Source organism: Acomys russatus, chromosome 9 (genome assembly GCF_903995435.1).
Source record: "Acomys russatus chromosome 9, mAcoRus1.1, whole genome shotgun sequence".
Lineage (NCBI taxonomy): Eukaryota > Metazoa > Chordata > Mammalia > Rodentia > Muridae > Acomys > Acomys russatus.
In genome coordinates this window covers 64,013,685-64,037,431 of record NC_067145.1, presented here as the reverse complement: position 1 = coordinate 64,037,431, position 23,747 = coordinate 64,013,685, and the positions used below count along the sequence as shown (strand labels likewise).

General features: G+C 40.8%; 1 protein-coding gene across 2 annotated transcripts in view; it reads right to left on the bottom strand.

The window, feature by feature from the left end:
* The window catches only part of Dip2c (disco interacting protein 2 homolog C), a 402,377-nt gene that overhangs the window by 25,567 nt on the left and 353,063 nt on the right, over nucleotides 1–23,747 (bottom strand). For both annotated transcript variants that reach the window (XM_051151462.1, XM_051151461.1), the window contains 7 exons: nucleotides 22,652–22,775; nucleotides 21,953–22,074; nucleotides 20,862–20,973; nucleotides 20,662–20,771; nucleotides 15,443–15,573; nucleotides 6,044–6,212; nucleotides 4,210–4,380 (listed from right to left, as the gene is read on the bottom strand). In XM_051151462.1, coding sequence (XP_051007419.1) covers nucleotides 4,210–4,380; nucleotides 6,044–6,212; nucleotides 15,443–15,573; nucleotides 20,662–20,771; nucleotides 20,862–20,973; nucleotides 21,953–22,074; nucleotides 22,652–22,775 — 939 coding nt within the window. The remainder of the gene's footprint in view (nucleotides 1–4,209; nucleotides 4,381–6,043; nucleotides 6,213–15,442; nucleotides 15,574–20,661; nucleotides 20,772–20,861; nucleotides 20,974–21,952; nucleotides 22,075–22,651; nucleotides 22,776–23,747) is intronic.

The following is a 23,747-nucleotide window of genomic DNA, read 5'->3' as shown; positions in this document are numbered from 1 at the left end:
GCCTTTTATGTTTCACTTTGCACACTGACCTCCCTCACATGTTATTTCACACTGTGACATGTTCTAAAGAAAATACCACAGAGAGCAAGATAAAGACTTTTGCCTTCTAGACTATGTGTTTCATGGCCTCCATCTGTTTAGCAGCTTTGGCAGAAATTTTCATTTTATAAAAAATAACAGAACATGAATGTCTCCAGTGGCCAGGCTGTCCCCAAACCTTTTGCAGCACTTCTGTCCCCACTCCACCACTCACATATAGATTTTTTTCACAGTTCCATCATGAATATGATATATGCTGCAAACCAGCACCAGTCCAAAGACTTTTTTTGATTACCCAACGTAAAGTACCTGTCTATGCCCAAGTTATTCTCTATCCTTTTATCCTCATCACCAACAAATAATATTCACATGCTCTGGAAAGGAAAAAAAATCTATGTGTTGACTGTTCATCTCGCTGACAATAAGAAATATAGAGAGAGCAAGGACTTTGTCATGCGTTAGTTTCTAGTAAAGTTTACCTAGGGTGGAGGAGGTAGGCTAGATGGGCCATTTTTTGAGCTACAGAGGCTTTAATGTGTATGAGCTATGAGTCACTGCCCCCATAGCCTGCTGGGAAGTGATGCCAGAAATAGCACATCCATTGTTGCTTTTCAAAAAGACAAAAAATTAAAATGAAAACATAGAAAAAGTGAAAAAGTACGAAAATGCCTAAAGATTTTTCCTAGGGCCATCGTTTCTATTGGTAATAGTAAAGTTCAAGTTAGTAACCATACTGATAAGATATAAAAAGTAAAAAAAGAATACATTATTGCCTCCCATTATGAAGCTAACACTTCATTCGCTCAACATTGTTACAGCACATTTATCAGGTGACCATCAGTGCCAGGTGCACAGGGTCCAGGAATTTCCTCCTGTTGCCTGGGTCTTACACAATATTTCATTGTAAATAATCATTTCAAATAAGTAGCGTATTTAGGGGGAAATAATAACTATGTATGTACACATGCATATAAATATGTATACATTCTCTCCCCCCCCCCTCTTTGGAGTTAAGATGCTAACTGTATAATCTTAAGTTCTTCTGGGGAGACATGAACGAACGTCTATTCAACCTAGAGAGGATATCAAAAAACGTCCAATGAAATGATTCCAGGGGGCTGGAGAGATGGCTCAGAGGCTAAGAGCACTGACTGTTCTTGCAGAGGTCCTGAGTTCAATTCCCAGCACCCACACGGTGGCTCACAACCATCTGTAATGTGATAGACGCCCTTTTCTGGCCTGGAGGGGAACAAGCAGACAGAGCACTAGATACATAATAATAAATAAATCTTGAAGGAAAAAAAAAAAAAAAGGAGAAATGATTCCAGGTTTAGCTTAATCAATGAGTTTATTGGGATTATTTAAAGGAACACAGGTGAGAAGTCACTTACAGGAGAATGGATGACTTAGGCAGCTACTTTACTAGAAAGCCCACCTAAGTCAGCATGGATGATGACTTAGGAATGCAGCATTCCCAGAACTCTACACAACTTGCAGGCAGTGCTGCTGAAGAGTCTCCTCCCCTCTTAAGCAATTAGTTACTGCTTATGGAAGCAGTCCTCTGGGGGCTCATAAGTCAGACCTCCAGGCAAAGATCTACACATTACCTGTATTCTTTGTAAGGCATCCAAAAACATTGTACATCTAGGAGGACAGGTATAAATGGAAGACTAAGGAGTTAATAAGTATGTGTACTGCATGTCTTTATCTACAAACAGGTTTATATAATAACCAGCCACAGAGCTTTGTCTTCTGTTGCAGGAATTAATGCTGATGGAGCATACCTTCTCTGCTTCCCCTCCACCCACTTTGTGAGCATTACTGTAGTCAAAAGAGCCTGCTTCCACCCACACCCTCTTCATGGTTGCTCTGCTCAAGCGATGTGCCATGCCAAGGAGGAGGTAGAAGTGCTGTACTGTGCTATTGCTGCATCTCTGTAAGAGATGGATTTTTGTGCCTTCCACTTCTAGTACAAAGCATGGGTAACCATTTATAATAACCAACACTTGGCAATAAGAAAAATGTTACTTTGTATCTAAATAAAATTGGATTTTATTCTTTTCTAGGAGAATATCAGCTAATTGGCTAAAAAATATGACATAAGTACTACTTGTAGACAGAGGTTTCCTCTCCTCATACCCAATGACTCTACATTCTTGTTCCTAGATATCTGAACAGAAATGGGTTTAGTGAGCTTTCCACACATATATACAATATAGTTTTATCACACTCACCCCTTTTACTTCCTCTTGACCCCCTGCCCCTCCTGCTATCTCTCCTCTCCAAATACAGCCCATTCTATTTTCATGTCCTTTTTGTAGGGAAAACCAAAACAACATATGAGAATACTTAATATTTGTCTTTGTGAAACTGGTATGTTTAATTTAACATCATGATCCACAGTTTCACGCATTTTTCTGCAAATTATGTGATTTCATTTGTCTTTGTGGCTAAAGCACACTCCATTGTCTTTGTGGCTACAGCACACTCCATTGTACACACACACTCCATTGTCTTTGTGGCTACAGCACACTCCATTGTACACACACACTCCATTGTCTTTGTGGCTACAGCACACTCCATTGTACACACACTCCATTGTCTTTGTGGCTACAGCACACTCCATTGTACACACACACTCCATTGTCTTTGTGGCTAAAGCACACTCCATTGTACACACACACACATTGTCTTTGTGGCTACAGCACACTAACTCCATTGTACACACACACACCTTCTTCACGTTTATCAAACTTTGGTACAGGAAATTTTTGAATACTTGAACATTAAAAAATCACAAAATAAATTCAATTCATGTAAGAAAAAATTTTCCAATAATAGGAGAAGATTGATTTTGATTTTCAGTGGGATTTACTTAGTATACAGTGAATTTGAAAGGAAGGAAGACAGAAACAAGGAAAACCTACAAAAAATTGAACAAGCTGCTGATAACTACTTTCTGTTTTGATCCCTTCAGAGACTCTGTGTGCATGTGTGTGTGCGTGTGTGCGTGTGTGTGTGCGTGTGTGTGCGCGCGCGTGCGCACGCATTTGCCTCTTAACATAGTGGCTGGGTCTAATCACCTAAAATGGACAAGAAAAAAGCAGACCAAGGGCTGAGGTTCACTCATAGCCAACTAAGGGAGCCACCTTTGGGGGTGTCAACGGCAGGGACAGTGAGTGGAAAGGGAGAGAGGTATAGACAGGGCCTGGAAGCCATTCGCTTTCCTGCACCTGCTGTGTGTCCAGCTTTTGCTGTGTGCTCCGAATACCTTGCACCCCATCCAGGACTGCTAACTGCTAGGCACAGACTGGAAGCACTCAAGGAAGGTACTCATCTGTTTTGTTTTGTTTTGTTTTTTGGCAATGTTAATCTTGCAATTCTATCCCTTCACGGATGAGTGTATCAAGAAAAAGGAAAAATAGGAAGGGGAACCACGTGGACTAGTGATGGACAAGAGAGCCTCCCAGGAGCCTCTTCCTATGTCACTGCCAGGTCTCCTTCAGAAAGCTGCCTCCCTCCCTGCTAGTTCATCAAAGTGCAGCCTTGCTGCTTCTGTGTTGCTATGGCAGCAGCACCTTCCCAGGCCAGCTCAACATAATGAAAATTTCCTTCAGAAATTACAGTCTGTCCATATGAGACCATATAGATCAGCAGGTTTCAACATGTGGGATGCAACCACCCCTCTCACAGGTGTCATAGATGAAATAGCCTACATATATTTATATTATGATTCATAACTAGAAAAATTACAGTTATGAAATAGCAATGAAATAATTTTATGATTGGGGCTCACCACAACATGGGGAACTATATTAAAAGATCACGACATTCAGAAGGTTGAGAATCAGTGAACTGAATGGTTTTCTTTTTACCTAATTTTTGAAATAAAAGTCTGTCAGCCCAGTTTTGTCCAAGAACTACTCTTGTGCCAAACTTAAAGCATTCCAAGACCCAGGAAGTGATGTGAGTAATATCTGTCAGTGCATTCTCTAATGAAAACAGAAAAAGAAACAGGTGTGCACCAATCACACCTGTGTGATGAAGAGAGATTTGTCCAATGCAAGCATCTGCCCAGAAAAAAAAATTCACTGAACAGGCCTGCACTGCACACCTGTCATTGAGACTCAATCTTGTGACACAGCACTCACTGGTTTCAATGAAACTTACCTGTAAGCAAATTGCCAGGTTCACTCTGCAGCCAAAGGAAGTGCTAACAGCCCGTGGGTGGAGGCCTAAGTCCTTAAAGAGCTTTGAGAAAGACTGTGTGAGGGCGATTCGGGGACGCTCTTCTGCCACAACCACACAAGTTCTTACTCTCGACAAGTCCAGTCCTCGTGCCTGGAAATAAGGACAGGGACACTACTGAATGAAGCCTTCAACATGTGTAGCTGTGTGTCACCTAGACATCCTTTCACTCAGAATTCCACAGAAATGATTAGAAGCCAACACTGCTCTTCATTTCCAGTGCCATCTTCCTCCAAAGTGTTCTGTGAGCCATTTGAGGTCAGTGCGATAAAACCAAAAAAGCCTAGCCAAACCAGCTAACCAGCCAAGCGAACACACAAAACCATAGAGATATTCAAAATAGTAAAGGTGCCATGGAAAACGTGTTTGAAGTGATAGTAAGGATCACAGGGAAAAGGTCGAGGCAAGCACTCTCACTAGGGAAGAGCAGGCATTGGTGTGCATCTTCTGGACATGCTCTAACAGGAATGTACACACGACGGGGATAGAGATGGCTCAGAGTGCTCATTGCTTTCCCAAAGGACTCTACCGACAGCTCACTGCTCACAGCTGCCAGGACTTCCAGCTCTAAGAGACTGACATTCTTTTCACATGGGGTGCCTAATCTTACAGCAACTTGATGTGCTCTATTTGTTGATATCCCTGGGAAGCCTGCCCTTTTCTGAAGGGAAACAGAAGAGGGGTGATTAGGGACGGGGAAAGGGGGAGGTCGGGAGGAAGTGGGAGTGGAGGGAGGGAGGGAGGGAGGGAGGGGAAATTGCAGTTGGGATGTAATATATGAGAGAATAGATAAATAACAAAAACAATAAAAGGAAGAAAGTAGGGTATCCTGATTGAGAGAGTTGTGGCGAGCATCAACGAACACATAACGGTTCCACTCAGCTGTGGTGGCTCTGCTTATTATGTACAAGCCAGCAACAAAACCTAATGAAAAAGCACCCAACTGTGTTTGGTGTATATTGTAATACAATATAGATGGATCTAAGAGGTAGTTACTCTCTGTAATTCTTCTTATGCAAATATATAATTTCATAAAATTCCATTTACATAAATTAACATCACATTACATATCTTGTTTTATTGCACTGGGATGAATAGGAAAAAAATCAGAGGAGATAAATGTCCTGTGTTCTGCTTCACTATATGTATACACACAAACATAAGTAACCTGCACAGCTGCACACACCACACACACACACACACTGCACATACAGGCAGAGAACAGCAGGATGGAATACAATCAGGATAGGTCTTAGCATTATTTTTCCCTATTACCATTAACTAGTGATTATTCAACTTACCATGAAAACACATCTATCAAATGCCCTAGTTTTAATGGAGAAAGACATCTCAGTGTAATTCAAAAAGAAAAAAGTAATCAACACTGTTCACTAGGTTATAAAATGAATTTTTGTTACACTGCAGACCTTCCAATAAGGGCCTCCCAACAAAGTAAAGATGAACATATAAACTTAAACCTTCTACTTGAACATCAAAATCAGCTAGGAAGAGAAAAATTTAGCATCTTTTGAACACTGCTGGAGGAACTTAGGACAGACTACTCTACAGTCTTGCTTATTAGTGTCTGTGGCAGTGGGAAAGTATTCATGAGGAAAACCTACTACCTTGATTTCCCCAAAATCGTTCTGCAAGCAGATCACTCTTCAGCTCTTTGGAAGGATTGTGTGGCCTCTTCTCAGGACCAGAGTGGTCAGGAGTGCTGCTGGGCTTTGAGGGCCGAGCAGGGACTGCTTACCTTGAGGGACTCCGTTTGTGAGCCCAGCCCCTTGGTGCAAAGCTCCATCACTGAGTAGGAACAGAAGGTATCCCGGACTTTGTACTGACTCACGGCGAGCAGCCATAAGGCAGGGTTGGTCTCCAGCTCAGAGGGTGGGATCAGAATGGACTGGTGCCCTGAGTACACACTGCAGACACAAGACATGCTGTCAGGGCCAGGACCCAGGGCACATAGGAAAGAGACAGCAACACTCACTCCTGAAAAACAGGACCACTTCAAGCAAGAAGCTTTCACATGTAAAATAAACAGAAAAGCCAGATGCAAAAGATTAAGAAAACCACATAGGAAGAAAATTAGGACAATTAAAAGAAGCTAGGCACTTAATCTTCCTACTGTCAATCTGCACTGTATTATGTCTAAACCACTATATAGAAAGACAAGTACAGTCATTCTTATTTTTTATCTTTATACTTAGGAAAATGACAGATTACATATTTTAATTCACAATTGATCAGGTAAAAAATTGATCAGGTAATTGGTATAGATTTAAAAAATAAGGTATTTTTTTCAAACTGCCATTTATTTATTTATTTATTTATTTATTTATTTATTATTTATACAGTATTCTGCCCACATGTGTGCCTGCAGGCCAGAAGAGGGCACCAGATCTCATTGTAGATGGTTGTGAGCAATCATGTGGTTGCTAGGAATTGAACTCAGGACCTTTGGAAGAGCAGACAGTGCCCTTAACCTCTGAGCCATCGCTCCAGCCCCTCAAACTGCCATTTTTAATGTTTGCTTATCATTGTGAATTAACAGCCCTTGATGTTACTTATTATGATAAAAGATCCTAGAGGGAGGGATGCAGGCTATCTGATGAGACTGTGATCAGACAGTAGGGGAGAGGTGCCCCCCACGCCCTACCACGTCAGAAGTCTAGGGAAGGGGAATAGGGCAGAAGAGGGAGGGAGGGTGGGAACAGGAAGATAAGAACAATGGGGATAACCATTGGGATGTAATGTGAATAAATTATAATAAAAAATAAAATAATATAAGATCCTGAATAAATATTCTGAGAATTAAAGAGATATTTTAGCCTTAGAAAAATTCATATATGAAAACACATCATCATTATGTTGTATGAAAAGACATTATCAGTCTGTGTGTGTGTGTGTGTGTGTGTGTGTGTGTGTGTGTACCTAGCACAAGCCATTTCTTCTTTAGTGTGGCCAATCTCATTTTTAAAATTTCAAAAGCAAAGCAACAGAGCCCAATTAGCTCAAGAAATTGTTCTTATGTGTTCTAGGGATCTTCATGCCTCCTGTGCAGAGACATGTATGGAGGCAAATACCCATAAACATAAAGTGAATTTTTAAAAATTAAAATTCTTATCTTCTTATACTGGGTTATATAAGACCAGTTCCACATGAGTGTATAACGTACTGTGAACATTTTCTTCTCCATCATGCCCTGCCTCCCTTAAGAAGATCATTTTTGCCCTGACTTATAAAACATCAAGGCAATAAATACGTATAGCATCAACTTTACCATTAAAATTCATTTTATTATTTTATACATATGAGCATTTGTTTGCATGTATGTCTGCACATCACATGTATACCTGGGACCCTTGGAGGTCAGAAGAGGGTGTGAGATCCCCTGGAACTGGAGTTACAGACAGTTGTGAACTACTTTGTGGGTGTTGGTATCTGAGCCTGGGTCTTCTCGGAGAGCAGTCAGTGTTTAACCATTAAGCCATCACTCCAGCCAGTCTCCAGCTTTGCCATTTTAACCAATTCTAAATACACATATCAGCAGATTTTGTACGCACAAGGACATATAAACGTCACCCCCATTTCCCAGCTCTTTCTCCATTCAAAGAGAAACCCTGTACCCTTTACGTAACATTTCATCATCTCTTTTCTCTTACCCTCTATTCTTTCTCTGTGTAAATCCCAGATGCTCCCAGTAAGTGGAATTACAAAAATATGTCCTCTTCAGTACGGCTTATTTCACTGAGGCTGCCCACATAGCAGTGTGTATCTGCGCTTCCTTCCATGTTATGCCTGGGCACCCTTTAAATGGGTGTACACATTACATGCTGTTTATACATTCTCCGCTAGGAGCCACCGTTTAGCTACTGTGAGTAAAGCTGTAGGGAACACTGTTGTACTCACATCTGTTTAAATACTTCTTTCAATTCTTTCAGCATATAATCAGGAAAATAATGGCTGGACTGCAGGATAATTCTGTGATTAACTTTTTGGGAAATGCTAAAGCCATGCTCTACAGTGACTGACAATTTTGCATTCTTACTAGAACGCACACCACCCAGTCCCTTTTTAAACTTTGCCAGCACTTGGGAAGCTCTGCTTCAGTACAGCTACTGTAGTAAGAAATGGTACTTAGCTGTGATTTTTGGTTTGCTTTTCCTAAGGAAATGTGCAAATGTTTATAGTCAATAGTCATAATCAGTAAAATCCCATGTAAATAATTCTAATATCCAGTAGTAGGATATGTGTATGTATATACATTCACATAGTGATTTGCCATCGGGGAGGTATTTACTAAGGATCTTTTGTTGTTGTTGTTGTTTTATGGAGACAAGATTTCCCATTGTAGTTCAGGTCGCCCTTGAACTTAATGGCAGCCCGCCTTCAGAGCCCTTCAAGTACAAGGTTACAGGTGTGAGTCTTTATACCCACCTCCGCAAGTCACTTTATACTAAGGATATTTGGCAGAGTTCAAATAAAACTACACAAGTATATCTATAACGCACATTAGATGTATATGCTATTCAAACAACTACCTGTTAAACGTTACTTTCTAGCAATGAAATGTGAGGTTAGCTTAGGCTGTGAGAGCAAACTTATACCCACATGTTCTTTTATCCAGAACCAAAGCTTTTTATACTGTTTCCCACTAGTTCCAAAACCCTAGCATAAGATAAGCCTTCCAAAAAATCATTTTTTCTTTCAAAGAATATCCATATTATTCTACAATTAACGTTTTAAGAAAGATACTTCATATCTGACAGCAAAGCAAATGTCTTCTTAACTCTACAAATGCATTTAAGGACTTAACCTATGGCTCTTCTCCTCATCCAGATCCATGTACATTAAAAATATATTGTGTTTAGTTAAACGTATGTGTGCAAGGGTAAGGCATCATATCCCTATGGAATTGGAGTTACAGGCAGTGGTGAGCTGCCTGGTGTGGATGCTGGAAAGCAAAATTGGGTCCTCTACAAGCCATCACTCCAACTCCATGAACAATTTTTGAAGACTGAATATTATTTCCAGAGCACACCATAGCTGAAGTAGACATCCCATCCCCCTCCTTACCTGGCTCTAGAGGTTTGAATAATGAACTCATCCTGGCCCCTTTCCTAGACATGTGCAGCTTTCCCTATGATGGTGAGGGGAGTAGGGCATTCCCACGTGGAGTGATTTTACTGAAATTTAGGATTTCATTTGCTACTAGGAGGTTCCATTTAGACTTAAACTAGGTGTGACTTGGAATTAGAGCCTTACTCATTAGCTACTGTGTTATCTCCAATTAGACACCTCAAGGTATCACAGAGCAGCAGCCAGAATAAACGGAAAATTTACCTTGACTGTATGGATACTAAATGAACTACCTCAAGGCCCAACACAGGATCATATGCCAGCAAGAGCCCAAGCTCTAAAAAGCCTACACATCATAGGTGCCATAAATCATAATTACCCACCAAGAAGCACTATGTGTCTGTCTATAGTGAGAAGTAAAGGAGCACAGTGTTTCGATTAATATCAAATGCCTTTTGTTTATTGAAGCTGAGATTTAAACAGCACCTTGTTCATGTTAAGGACTTTTCAGTACCAGCAAACAAACCTAATGGCATTTGAGCCTAATGTCTTAGGGAATAAAAACTGATGTATATAAACTTATAATGATTTTCCTCTTAATTCTGACAACCTACCATATCCGTATCCCTAATTTTAATTTTGGAATTGCTAGCATAAGGAAGTCCAAATTGAAAAACATTAAAGGTAAATAGCCCACAACTTAATTTTTCAACTACATATACCAGGATTACTGAACTGTTTGGTCTAAGTTTTAGCATACAAAACCGTTGGGCTCAGAATGTGAGTGAATTAAGGGCCATCTAATTTCAAGCACATTAGTGAACATTATACATAGAGTCACTGACCTCTTTGGCATGACATGGAAATCAAAAGTAAGAAAAACCATCCAGATAGCCAACATACTATATTTATATATATCACCACAGTGCTATTGTGGAATATTGACAACCATTGCCCTAAAGTGATTTCTCTGTCCTGACTCATGAATTTTGAATTTGCCCTTATTAAACCATCCAGCAAGTCTCCCCCTCCAGGGTTACTCAGAGGAAGGGTAGCAGGTTACCAAGAAGAGACTTGATACCCTATGAGCATATACAGGGGAAAGAAATCCCCCTCAGGAACAGTCATAGGGGAGGGGAGTAAGGGGAAAATGGGAGGTAGAGAGGAATGGGAGGACACAAGGGATGGGATAACCATTGAAATGTAATAAGAATAAATTAATAAAAAATTAAAAAAAAACATCCAGCAAATTCTAATCCATCAATTTTTATACATACTGATTTTTCTGGGTACTGATTATAAATACTCATATGGTCAAGTCCAAACTACTTAAGAGCAGATTGCCTATATGGAACAAAGTATTTTGTAAGACTTTCTGGAACTTGATCTATTCCAGGTTAGAGCTAAGCTTCAACTGATGAAAAAGGCATTTTTCATTATAATATTACTTTTCATATTAGCAATTAAGTGACCAGGATGACAACATATAAACAAACAAGAGATAATTGTGCCAAATTTCGCTCTCAACAATTCAGTCACATACTATCCCAGGGTACTCCTAGGCTGAGCCTCCTTAATCAGCAGGTTGTTGTCACAAAACATGTGGGTTACATTCTTTCTGCTAGGTATTCCAAAGGCAAGCTTTCTTCTTGAGAAAGCTGCACCCACAGCCTGTAATCTCAGCAGTGAGGAAGCAAAGATCTTCTAAACTTTGAGGCTGAAAAAGTCTATAGCAAGATTGTCTCAAAAACAAATAAACCTCTCCCAACCAAGAAGATACCTCCAATTGATAATTACTGGCAAAGAAGAATTGAGTTTTCTTCAATGGAGACTCACTAGGTATATTAACTACATTTCAGGGTAGACCTCCTGTCTAGGAGTAGTTAACCAACACAAAATGAACTCAGTGGTGTTTTTGTAGACTTTCTGTATCATTTTGTTGTGTTTAGGCTTTTCTTTTTCTTTTTTTGTCTTATTGGTCTTTTGCTTGTATATTTTTCTTTCTTTCTTTCTTTCTTTTTTAATGCTTTTTAAAACATATAGTTACTGGAGGTTTTTGGTTTTGTTTTTTGTTTTATTTTGTTTTGTTTTTTGAGAGAGACAGAGGGCATAGAGTTGGGTGGATGGGGACATAAGGAAGATTTTGGGGTAGGGGAAAAGTGTGATCAGAGTATATTGTATGAAAATATTACTTAAAAAATAAAAAGTAAAAACAAAAAGCAAAACACAACAATAAATAATCAACCAATCAATCAACCAGCTTAATTTGGGTACACTTTTCATAACACAAAACTTACCCACATTAATTAAACACAGAATGAAATGATTCTTTGTAATTCTGGTCAGTCATACAGTTGTCACCTACTGTGGCACATTCACAATTCATATTACCCCAAAGCCATCTCTGTGCCTATTTGTAGTCAACCCTGCCTCTAACCTAATCAATCATTTTATGACCAACAATTGGTATTTCTATGGACACTTGATTGGGCATTCCTTAACCTAGGTCACCTACACTGCATTTTGACTAAGCCTCTTGTGAAAGATGACAGCAAGTCTTCCTGCGGACACTTCAATCCTTTGCCATTTACCTAAAAATGGAACTGCTGAATCACAGGATATATTTGTCTTCAGTATTTATACATTGACCAACAGTGATTCCCTAGATTATATTTCCATTGACATTGTATATGAAAATTAGAATTTTTCCATACATTAGTCATTACTGTCACTCTATAGTGTATATTTTAAGTCAGAAAAAAACATGAGTTCTACAGCTCTGTGCCCTACCCTCCCACCTTGTATATGTTCCAGTGTGTAAAGAGTACACGTCACTACAGTTTTAACTTGCATTTTCCTAATCAATGCTAGATATTTTCTCATGTAGAATGCATTCTATATTACTATATATATTCTCCCCCCACCCTGGGTTTCTTTGTGTAACTCTGGCTGTCCTGGACTTGCTTCCTGAGTGCTGGGATTACAGATGTGCACCACCATGCCCTACCCTATATACATACTTTTGATTTAGTTCTGGTGAAGGATCTTGTCCATTTTTAATTTTTTTTTCCATTTTTAATTTTTGTCTGAGAGTTAGAGATGCTTAAAGTTTGCGTCTACTTATAAGTAGATATTAGCTCAACATAGATGTCCTCTGAGACCCTCCACACAGCGGGGTGATGGGGCAGATACTGGGATTCTGGGTGGAGCACTAAGAGCTGTAGGGAAGAGTAGGGGGATGGACGGTACCAGGAGGGGAAGGAGAGACCATTGAGGCCTGCAGATATAGATACAAGAGGCCTGCACAAACTGAGAACCTAGACCCCTGTTCAGATATAACTGATGGACTGCCGATGCTCCGTGTGTGTGTGTGTGTGTGTGTGTGTGTGTGTGTGTGTGTGTGTGTGTGTGTGTGTGTGTGTGTGTGGGCTGAACCTCTGACATGCACTCTGATGCCCCTGATTTGATCACTGCCCTTTGACAAGACAGCCTAGCAGGCACACAGGAAGGGGATGCAGGCTATCCTGATGAGACCTAATAGGCTGTCACCAGACAGCTGGGGTAGGAGCTCCCCGCCCCATCAGAGGTCTAGGGGAGGGGAATAGGCAGAAGAGGAAGGGAGGGTGGAAATGGGAAGATAACAGGGAGGGGATAACAACTGGGATGTAATGTGAATAAATTATAATAAATAAAATATACATTAAAAAAATAAAGTTTGCAATTATGCGTCCCAGACAGCAACTTGGCTTTTCAAAAGGCAAAAACTTCCCAAGTGTGTGTGTGTGTTTAATGTAAAAGCTTTAAGTTTGTTGAAGTCTAATTTACCAATATTTATGCATTTTGCATTTGGCATGTTTAATATATCTCTGTCTACCTCAATACTATAAAGACTCAGTCATATGCATTCCTCTGAAATGCTCTTAGATGAAGATTTATGGTCCATCTCTCTCCATGCTTGCAATCCCAGTACTAGGGTGGGTGAGACAGGAAGATGATTATGAATCTGAAACTAGCCTGGGATCCAAGCAAGAACTTATGTCAAAAAGCAAAACAAAAATCAACCAAACATGATTTACTTGACTTAATTTATGTCTGTTATGTAAGTAAGGGTTAAAAAAAAAATCAACCTACTTGCATATGGCAGGTTAACTTCCTCAGTATTACTTATTAAAAAATCTGCCTTCCTACTGAATTGCACTGAAGACCATCTTTAAAACTCAACTGACTATAAAGGCAAGAGCTTATCTCTAGGTTCTCAATTCTTTCTCATTGATTATGTCTCTATCTGCTTTGACTCTGTGTATTCACCCACTCACCGCCCATCCACCCCCTTATCTCTACATCTGTATTGATTCATCTATACACCAGTGTCTAGTTTTCTTTAGTATTGCAACTCTGCTCTAAGTTGTAAAATCAAGAAATATGGTATGTTAGCTTTTTAAATTTTTAGTTAGCTTGCAAAATAATTGGTTTCACTGTGACATCTTCATGCATGTGCACCACTGCAGTTTGGCCACACCCCACATTCTGTATATTCTATTGAAAGAGCATGTTGACTGCTAGGAGTCCTTGGCATTGTTTCAAGGATCAGCTCTGTCAATTTCTAGGCTGCTAAGGCTCATCTAGAGATTACAATCAATTAACAAACAATTAAATTTGATATTTTTATTAAACATTCTAATGCATAAATATGAGCATCTGATATACTTTTTTGAGTAGGTACAGTAAGGGCTCTGCAATATGGTGGCCAAGTCCTCTTCCAGTGAGCTTCATTCTACCTTCTGTCTCTCTGACACACTTTGAAACAGTATGCATAACTTTAGAAAATATCTTAAAACAATTCCATCTTATTAATGATTCTGAGTAGAATCTTCAATGCCACAACTGAAGGTTTGTTTTATTTTTTTTTTATTTTTTATTTTTTTGAAGGTTTGTTTTAGAATAAGTAAATGTGTATATGTAGATAGGTAGGTAGTAGATAGATAGAGATAAATATATAGATATCTCCTATTTGCATTTATATTTTTCTTTCAAACACCACAAAATAACAGACAGGTGTCAAATATAGTCAATATAGCCTTTTGCCTTTAATTAATTTGATAGTGAGTTACCACCCTTATGCCTTATCACTCCCAAGTGACAGGAGTTGGGGAGGAAGTAGGGGGATTTCCAGCAACCAAGAATAATTTCTTCCATAAACCAATTAAGCTGTCGAAATCTGAAAATAGATACATTTCTTCCACAGCAGCTCACAGCCTGTCCTGCGTCACCAGCTGTCCCGATGCCATGCTGTGCAGGGAAGGGTCTGGGTCAGGCTCCCCTTTCATTCACACGTTTCTTTCTCAGGTTCCTTCAGCCTGAAGCAGCTGGATCTTAAAGACTTGTTTACTCTGACAGCATAATTTGTAAAGAAGACAGGCTCTTGTGTGACTGTGTGTTCCTCAGCCTAGGTGCCTGACATTTCTACAGGACCGGGTCATGTCAATCATCTTTGGCAGGAATGAAGCTGCTGCCCTGTGTAGCACATTTTGGGGAACAGGACTACACCCCACTGCTGCTGAAGACAGTCTAGCTGATTCCTTCCCTTAGACTTCTCCACTGTGAAACCTCTCTTTTGACCTTTGCAGTGAGTAACTGTTTTGTGGGCAGCTACTTTACAAAATCTTATTCTTCACCAATTTTTCAATTTGCTCACCTAATTAAATAGCTGGACAGCTTCCTATTTGATGTAAAATGTCATATGCGGCAGCTGTTATTTTGATGCACCGTTTGTCCCTGGTTATCACAGGGGAAACCCCTTAAAATGCCTCTCACTTTTGCATGGCCTCACCAATCTTTGGCTATGTCCTTGTTTTCTAGATGACATTTCAAGCACTTACATAGAAAGCATAAGTATCACAGTTACTATTTTCTGTCCTGAGCTGGGGCCTCATGGAGAGGCACAAGGCCAGGGTTTCTATACTCATTTCCACAGCCAAGCATTCAGAAGAAGAGGTATATGGTTTCTTTCCTTTGAAAAACAAACAGACAAACAAAAAAACATTTTAAAGATATTAAGGAAGAACCTCACCTGCAGAGACACCAGAGGACAAACCCCAGTCCACAGTAAGGGTCCAAGCAGATGGCCACTTCTCTAGAAGGGTAAAGTTCACACTGCAGCTTAATAGAACGGCAAAAGGCACTGGTGGCTGCATGAGACATCTGAAAGACAGAAAGGCAGTAGAAGTAAGACGACACCAATGGCCTCTGTAGGACAACGTGACTGTTTAATTCATGGTAATTTGCATTAAGTGCCCCAAAGATACTTTAGGGCCAAAGACAACTATAGCAAATTTGGGTTAAATTGTTCTGGAAAGATGGGTGCTGGTCTTCTCAGTAGTCTTTCTATTTTTTTTTTTTTTTTCTTTGTGGAATGCGTGGGTAAGGCGTAGGCAGCAGACATGATTTCACAAGTGTCACCCAGGGTAGCCTGGAACTCACTACAAAGCCTAGGCTGGCTTCTAATTCATGACAATTCTTTTTTGTTTGTTTGTTTTGTTTTTGCTGTTTTTTTTTCGAGACAGCATCTCTGTAGCCTTGGCTGTCCTGGACCCACTCTGTAGACCAGGCTGGCCTCAAACTCACAGAGATCTATCTGCCTGCCTCTGCCTCCTGAGTGCTGGGATTAAAGGTATGCACCACCAGGCCTGGCTTATTCATGTTAACTCTTATACTTAACCTTCTGATCTGTGTGGATTACATCCACAAGTCACTATACTAGGAAGTCTTCCATTTTGAACAAATAAACAATACTTATAACTTCTTGACCCTCCATGTTATCCAGCAATGGATAACAATGCTTTTAGGTGTGAAAAGCACATTATACAAACGGGGATCTTTGTGCCCAGTAACTGCCTGCAGGAAGGTAAAGAGGGTATGCGGCATCATGCCTATCTCTGCAGTGGAAACTGGGCTTCATTCTTTTTTTCTTTTTTTAAGATTAAAAAAAATGCATTCAGATTACATCCTGATTGTTATCCCCTCCTCTGTGTCTTCCCATTCCCCCCACCACACACCTTAGTCCCTCCCCTAGACCTCTGACAGAAAGGAATCCCCTTCCCCACCATATGATCACAGCCTATTGGGCTTTATTACTCCCTGAGGTTCAGGGACCCTCACAGCACCTGTCTTCAATACACAGGTGCCTATACTTCACAAGCATGGGACCCTATATTCATGTTTAGATAACAGTAGCTCAGAAGTGAAAGAGTGTGCTGAAAACCACGTGAGCAAGTTCTGGATGGAAACTTCTTATATATGACCCTTCTTATATATGACCACCCCACAAGGAAACAGCAGTCAAATCCTGTCTCCACTCAGCACGGAAAACAGGGAGGCTCTTGCTTTGTAATCCATTCCTCTTTCCATTTCAGAATAGATGCCGTATAGTAAACAAGGTGACAGATTCTGAAACACTACAGATTGTACCTAACAATATCTTCTGAGAAGTCAAGGAAGCATGGAAAACTGTATCAGACATGATGGCTTAAAATATGTTACAATTTAAATGTGAAACTGCATGCTGCCACAGTGCTACTCTATACAGAGAACCAGTAAAGAACCCAAGCAAGAAATTCCAACCCTCGCATTCAGCACAGAAGACATGAAGGAAAGAAGGGTGGGGCGTCCTTTAATTATCAAGTGTCAGGTCACTGTTACAAGTTCTGCCTAGGAAAAAGCTGTATCATAGAGACACTTTGTTGAATTCATGCCAGTAATGAAGCAATTTAAGCTGGAATACAAAATATATATGGATATATTTGTATGTGCACACACACACACACACACACACACACACACACACACACACACACACACTTTCACATCCGCAGTACCTGCTTAATGGGCAAAGCTATATTTATAAAATGTTCCTCTAAGGTCTCATCAGTCTTTCAATCATAGTTAATTCTCCTACCATGCATTCAAGACAAGTGGTCAAAGAAACCTTTGCTGCCCAGATGCACTTGAAGGGGCACCATGCAGAGCCAGAAAATAGCTCTTCTTTCATTGGGTAAATGCTGCCACGCTAAGTGCTTGCTCTGTTACTCTATCAGGCACTGTGGTTCAGTGCTAGGGATTAGGGTAAAAGACATTGTCAACAGAACAAAGTGACAGCATACAAATTGGGAAAAGATCTTCACCAACCCTACATCTGATAAAGGGCTAATACCCAAAATATATAAAGAACTCAAGAATAAACACCATCAAACCAAGTAACCTAGTTAAGAAATAGGGTTCATGCTATAGGTAGTTTATTGTATATATGTGTAACAATATAAATGTATATAAAAAGTGTTTAAAAATGGGGTTGAGAAACTAAACAGAGAATTCTCAACAGAGGAATATTGAATGGCTGAGAAACACTTAAAGAAATGCTCAATGTCCTTAGTCAGAGAAATGCAAATCAAAACACTCTGAGATTCCATCTTACACCTATCAGAATGGCTGAGATCAAAAACACATGCTGGAAAGGATGTGGAGAAAGGAGAACACTCCTTCATTGCTGGGGGGAGTGCAAACTTGTACGACCACTTTGGAAATCAGTCTGGCGCTTTCTCAGATTGCTATTCCACCCCTTGGCATATACCCAAAAGATGTTCCACCACACAACAAGGACATTTGCTGCACTATGTTTATAGCAGCTTTATTTCTAATAGCCAGAATCTAGAAACAACCTAAATATCCCTCAGTCAAAGAATGGATAAAGAAACTGTGGTACATTTACATTATAGAATACTACTCAGCTTTTAGAAACAAAGAAATCTTGAAATTCGCAGCCAAATGGATGGAATTAGAAATAATCATCCTGAGTGAGATAACCTAGACCCAGAAAGGCACACATGGTATACTTATAATTGGAGATTAACCCAACATGGATGTCCTCTCAAAGTCCTCACTCAGCGGGTAATCGGGACAGAGGCTAGGACTAGCTATTGGACTCCAGAGGGTCCAGGAGCCCCACAAGAAGACCATCAAGGCTGGTGGATCTGGACCCAGAGGGGCCTGTACCAACTGCTGTACCAATGAAGAAGAGTGCATGCAGAGACCCTAGACCTCCTAGTCAGATCTACCCAATGGACAGCTTGTTCGCCATGGTTGTAGGGAGAGCAGGGAATGCCCCTGACATGAACTCTGGTGTCCCCCCTATTTGACCACTTTCCCTTGGTGGCACATAGAGGAGGGGGAAGCAGGCTATCTGGATGAGACCTGATAGGCGTGGTCATATGGTGGGGGAGGAGGTCCCCTTTGCCACAGAGGTCTAGGCGAGAAGAATAGGGTAAAATAGGGAGAAGGGAACGGGAAGATACAAATGAGGGGATAACAATGGGGATGTAATCTAAATTAATAACAACAACAACAACAGTAACATATTATAAAATTTATAATTATAAATTATAAAAAATAATATAAAATACTATTTTTTTTTTTTAAAGAAAAAGGAGAAGGAGCAGTCAGGTATAGTACACACCTATTCAGCTCTTGGGAAACACAAGACAGAAATTGCAAGTTTGAAGGCAGCCTGAGTCACACAGTGAGCTGTACACCAGCCTCAGGTACAGAGAGACTCTTTCTATATTAACAGTAATGTGTATAGGCCTGCTCTCAAGAGGTCACCATGTACTGGGAAGTTCAGACTCAGCAGGCAATTATAAGGTCTGCCAGCACTTTCCCAAACATGATTACTATGAAGAAAGCAAAGAAAGTACTCACATCTCCCTTGTTTTGAGAGTAGTTTTATCACAGTGACAGACAGGTTAAAAAAGAAACAACTATGAAAAAAATCCAGCAAAACAAACAAAAAGCTCCAAAACAAAAACAAAAACAAAAACAAAAACATTCCATCTCTAGGAACACCTTAGTCTGGGCCCTGCCTATATCGCTAGCCTAAAAGCCTGAACTGGGAGTGTGTTGTGGAATAAAGTGTGAGTTCTTGATTTTTTACTAGATAACCTCAGACTTGGATAAAGAACTATTTTCCCCAGAGGCCAAGAAACAAAGGACTCTGAGGGCCCTAAAACTAGATCTCCAAACACACGTGCATCAGACGTGAGACAGCCTCAAGTCTATGGACCACTTATCTTAGCTGCACTGTGACACATTATGCAGCATGTCCTAAGCACCCTCGCCTTTCAGTGCCAGTAAGTGTCTTTCCCTGGGCACAGGGACCATTCAAGGTTCAACACAGCACAATTAACTGGGTAAAACATAAGACTTAGCTATAGTACCACATGTTCTTATGTTCTATATGAACCTGACATTGCTCAGCACCAGTTACAGAGAAACCACCCATGGCCTCTTCTTACTTTTATGGTTTGCAACTGAATGCTTTTTGCCCAAAAGCTAAAATTGAGTAAGGATTTCTTCCATAGAAAAATAGCCTCTCTGTAATTCCCACTTCCATACTCCATAAGAATAATCAGAAGGATGCATTTCTATTTTGGCTTTGACAACACGAAGCTCAAAGTTCACGTAGGATGACAATAATTAAATCATCCTAGTTTAAGACTATTTCTTTTAGGAAATTTTAAAAAATTAATACTCCAGCCAATTTGGTGTGCTTTCTCTAATTCTATGGGAGAGGTCAACTCTGAGAACTAAGTGACAGGTAAGTCGCTCAGATTGTCCCAGTCTGAGTCAGAGGCAAAGATGGAGAGGAAAAGCACCCTGAGGCTGTCGACCCCGAGGCACAGGGCCCTGCCATCCCAGCTGTGATGATGCTGATTCTGGGAGATAGCAGTAGCTTTACCCTCTGACAGGCAAAAGGCTCACTGTGGCTTCACCAAGCAGCGATCTTTTAAGCTCTGACTATAATAAGTAAGAGAATGCAGTACAGAGATGGGGAGCCGAGTAAGACTTGAGAGCCAGCACGCAAGAAGATTCTATATACTCTTCTAGTATGCAGTAAGACTGTAACAATATGAAAAATGTTAGGTTTTTTGTTTTGCTTCTGTTTTTGTTCAGATGTTTTGATTTTTGTTTGTACTGGAGATTGAATCCAGGGCAATAGACATGGCAGGCAAGGGCTGTATATATAAATCATGCCCCAGCTTTCCCCAGATTATTTGGTAACTAGCTATCAGGTACTAAAAGGTCATGTATGTTACAACTTGTATGGAAATCATATCATACCTCTCTCTCCATGCCTCACTGGAATACAATATATATAACAAGGTAAGGGAACAATCAGTGCACGGCTTGTCTGTTTTCCGCCACTGGTCTGTACACTAGTAGGTAGACCTCTCTTCTCACCTTTACACCAGCTAGCATCCCGGTTGTGGACACACTAAAGTCAAGGTAAGCCAACGTGTCTGGGTTGGAAGGTTTGTACATCTGGGCAGGCCGCTTCTTTGGCAAATCATCTGCAGAGGAGAACAAAGCTATTAGAATACTTGCCTATACTAAAGACCAAAATAAGAAAATGCATGTGGAAAGCCAGTCTAAGTGCTGACCTGTGTCCAGTATGAGGGGCCATGTCCTGACATCTACAGCTGCTGCTGCCTCCCTGGACCGAAGCAGCTTACAAATCAATTGCGTTGTCATGAGACAAGCAGAGCGACTCACCTGAGGACCACAGACAAGAAGGGAAGGAATGAATGCACACCACAAATGGACACCACTTGGAAGTGCTCATCACTTATGTGCCTACTGTTTTTCATCAGTTAAAAGTACACAACTTTAATTCCCAAGAGCCAGCTGAGGAGGTGGGGCTGATTGGGCTGCAGATATCACCCCCAGTCTGCCAAAGTTGATCCACCTGACCTCACGGACTAGTGGCTGTCCTCTTTCTCCCCCACTGCTCCTCAGCCTCACTGCTGAAACTTCACTCTTGGTTGAAAGAGATGACCTTTTCCATTTTACAGTAGTGGAAAGGCATTCTCTAGCCTGGAGTCTCTTTCCTGCTAGAACTTCTAAACTAATTCTTAAGAGATAGCTCAGGTTTGGCAAAGCCAGGAGTACTGGTCATGTACACACACAGACAAAGCCCTGAGGCCTAGCCCTAAACTCCGGAGGCTAAGTAGTGTCCTAGCATTACTCTCGCATATTGGAAAAACCTTTACACATGCAGATACATTGGAGGCATGTTCTAATAGGAGTGCCTTCCTTGGCAGTGTCCGCTCCCAGCTACCAAGAACCTTCACCAGGAAGCCAGGACTGTTCTCTGTTTCTTATGACTCTGCTTCCCATAGGCAAACACACTTGCTAGTCTTCAACTCCTTATGCACAGAAACAAACAAAGCATACGCACACATCTCTAAAACCAAAGAAAACAACCTTTTTGATCCAGACAAAGGGAACCTAAAGAAAACACATACTGTTCTTCATTCAGACTGCTTCTTTGGTTTGGTGATGAAGCCTTCTCTACAGAGCCAACCCGAGGGCGCCTACAGTATTATCAATGTACTGCAATAGCTCCGCCCAGATGGCCCCGCTCCTGTGTTGCTCAGTTTAGATCTTATTCCCAAAGCTGGATGATGAACGCCTTGGGCAGAGTATTCCCAATTCTACTACTTTCATTGCATCCTACCCAGGCCTTTGTTACCTCTACGATCATCTTGACTGTAGGCAACGTCGTTGCAATGTTTTGTGGATGTGGAGGTCGCACAGTGATTGGCACACAGCCTGCATATAGGCAACCATAAAACGCAGCAATAAGGTCTATTCCTACACAAGAGGAAAGCAGAAACACTTACTTGAAGCCAGTCACATTGCTTAATGATCACCACTGCTCTCTCTCTCTCAATAAAAGTTTGAGTTTGGGAAAAGTTAGACAGTTAAGGAAACAAGGTCTTTAACTTCTTCCTCCATGTATCTTTTGGTAAGTTTCAGTGATTACATTCTTGTGGCTTGTTCTTTTACACACAAGATGCTAAGACAGTGTAGATGTTTAATTTATATGTTATTTCTCTGGATAACTAGTCAATGGTATGATTATGTCTAGAACCTAAAAATTTAATGTTTACCAATAATATGAGCTACCATAGTAACTTAAACAAATATAGATATAAAAGTTTGGGTAGGTATTGCTTTAACTTGAAAACAGTGCTAACATGTAGCCTAGGCCCTGTGGGTGAGAATAACTAGTGGCAAACGCACCTGGTGAGAATCTAAACAGACACAAAGAATATAATGAGGCAGCAATGCAGAAGCTCTGCAAGAACCACTGGGGGCGACCACGCACCTCCGCCCCTCATGCCCTTGCTACCTCTCTCAGGGGTCAGGACTGATCCTGTCACTTTACCTGGAGGGTAGACTAACGCCACATGGTCTCCATCCTGCAGGTGGCCCCTTTCCATCAGCATCACTGCTATCTTCTCGGCACGCTTGTGTAGCTGAACACACGTCAAAGAGTTTGCTATTGTCCCCTGAGCATCACAAGAGCAGGTGGTTAGGGAGGTCTTCACCATAGGAACTCATGCGTCACATAATTCACTTACACAAAATTCTCAGGTCAATGGGTTTTGATATAGTCAGAGAACCACAATTATAGTGGTCATATATGTTTTCATCATTTTCCTCTACTATACCAAAAGAAAACTGACTTTCCCTCCTCAAAAGCCAGCAACTGTCACTAGTTCTTCAGCTAGGCAGTTCAAGTGAATTTTGCATGTAGATTTTGAAAATATGCAAAACAAAAAGAAAACATCTTTAGGTTAAAAATATCTTGAAAGAGGCTTACCAGGAAAGACTAGGATAGTATCCTATCTATCAGCACTGAGAAATACCAAAATGAATGCAATTCATTATTTACATTATGAAAAAAAGAATGAATAAGTTGCATTACAGAAGCTGAGGCTGGAGGATCAAGAGTTGGAGGACAGTCTAGGCTATCCCAGGCACCCCGTTCTGCACAGCAGTGACCTGTCCCAGAATGAGGAAGTGGAAAAGAGGAGGTAAACCCTTTCCACAAATTACATTCAGCTAACTTAAAATGATTTGTATTAATCACAGGAGTGAAGAGATCACTGTCCACAGCTACTTTACAGCAGACCCTTTTAAAAGCAATAGACATTTTCAGCTGGTCGTCTTTGGGATGAGGAAGACTAGGGAAGCTGAGAGTAAAAAGCGATGGTGAGCAATCTGGGTTAAGTGTTGCGTTTATGTAAGTAGTTTGAAAGAGGATGTGGGAGCTTCTGGGACTCAGGAAAACACAGTAAGCTTCCAGGCCCAGAGCCTGAGCCTCCCAAGTAAACAGTGTGTGAGAATGAGATCCTAAATGAGCTGGCTGGAGACCTACCATGTGGAAAACAGCTGTATACGGACCAAGATGGCCAGAGCCTCTGGACTGTGAGGGAGCAGTGTCCGGAAAAACACACCGAATTCCTGTCCCAAATGTC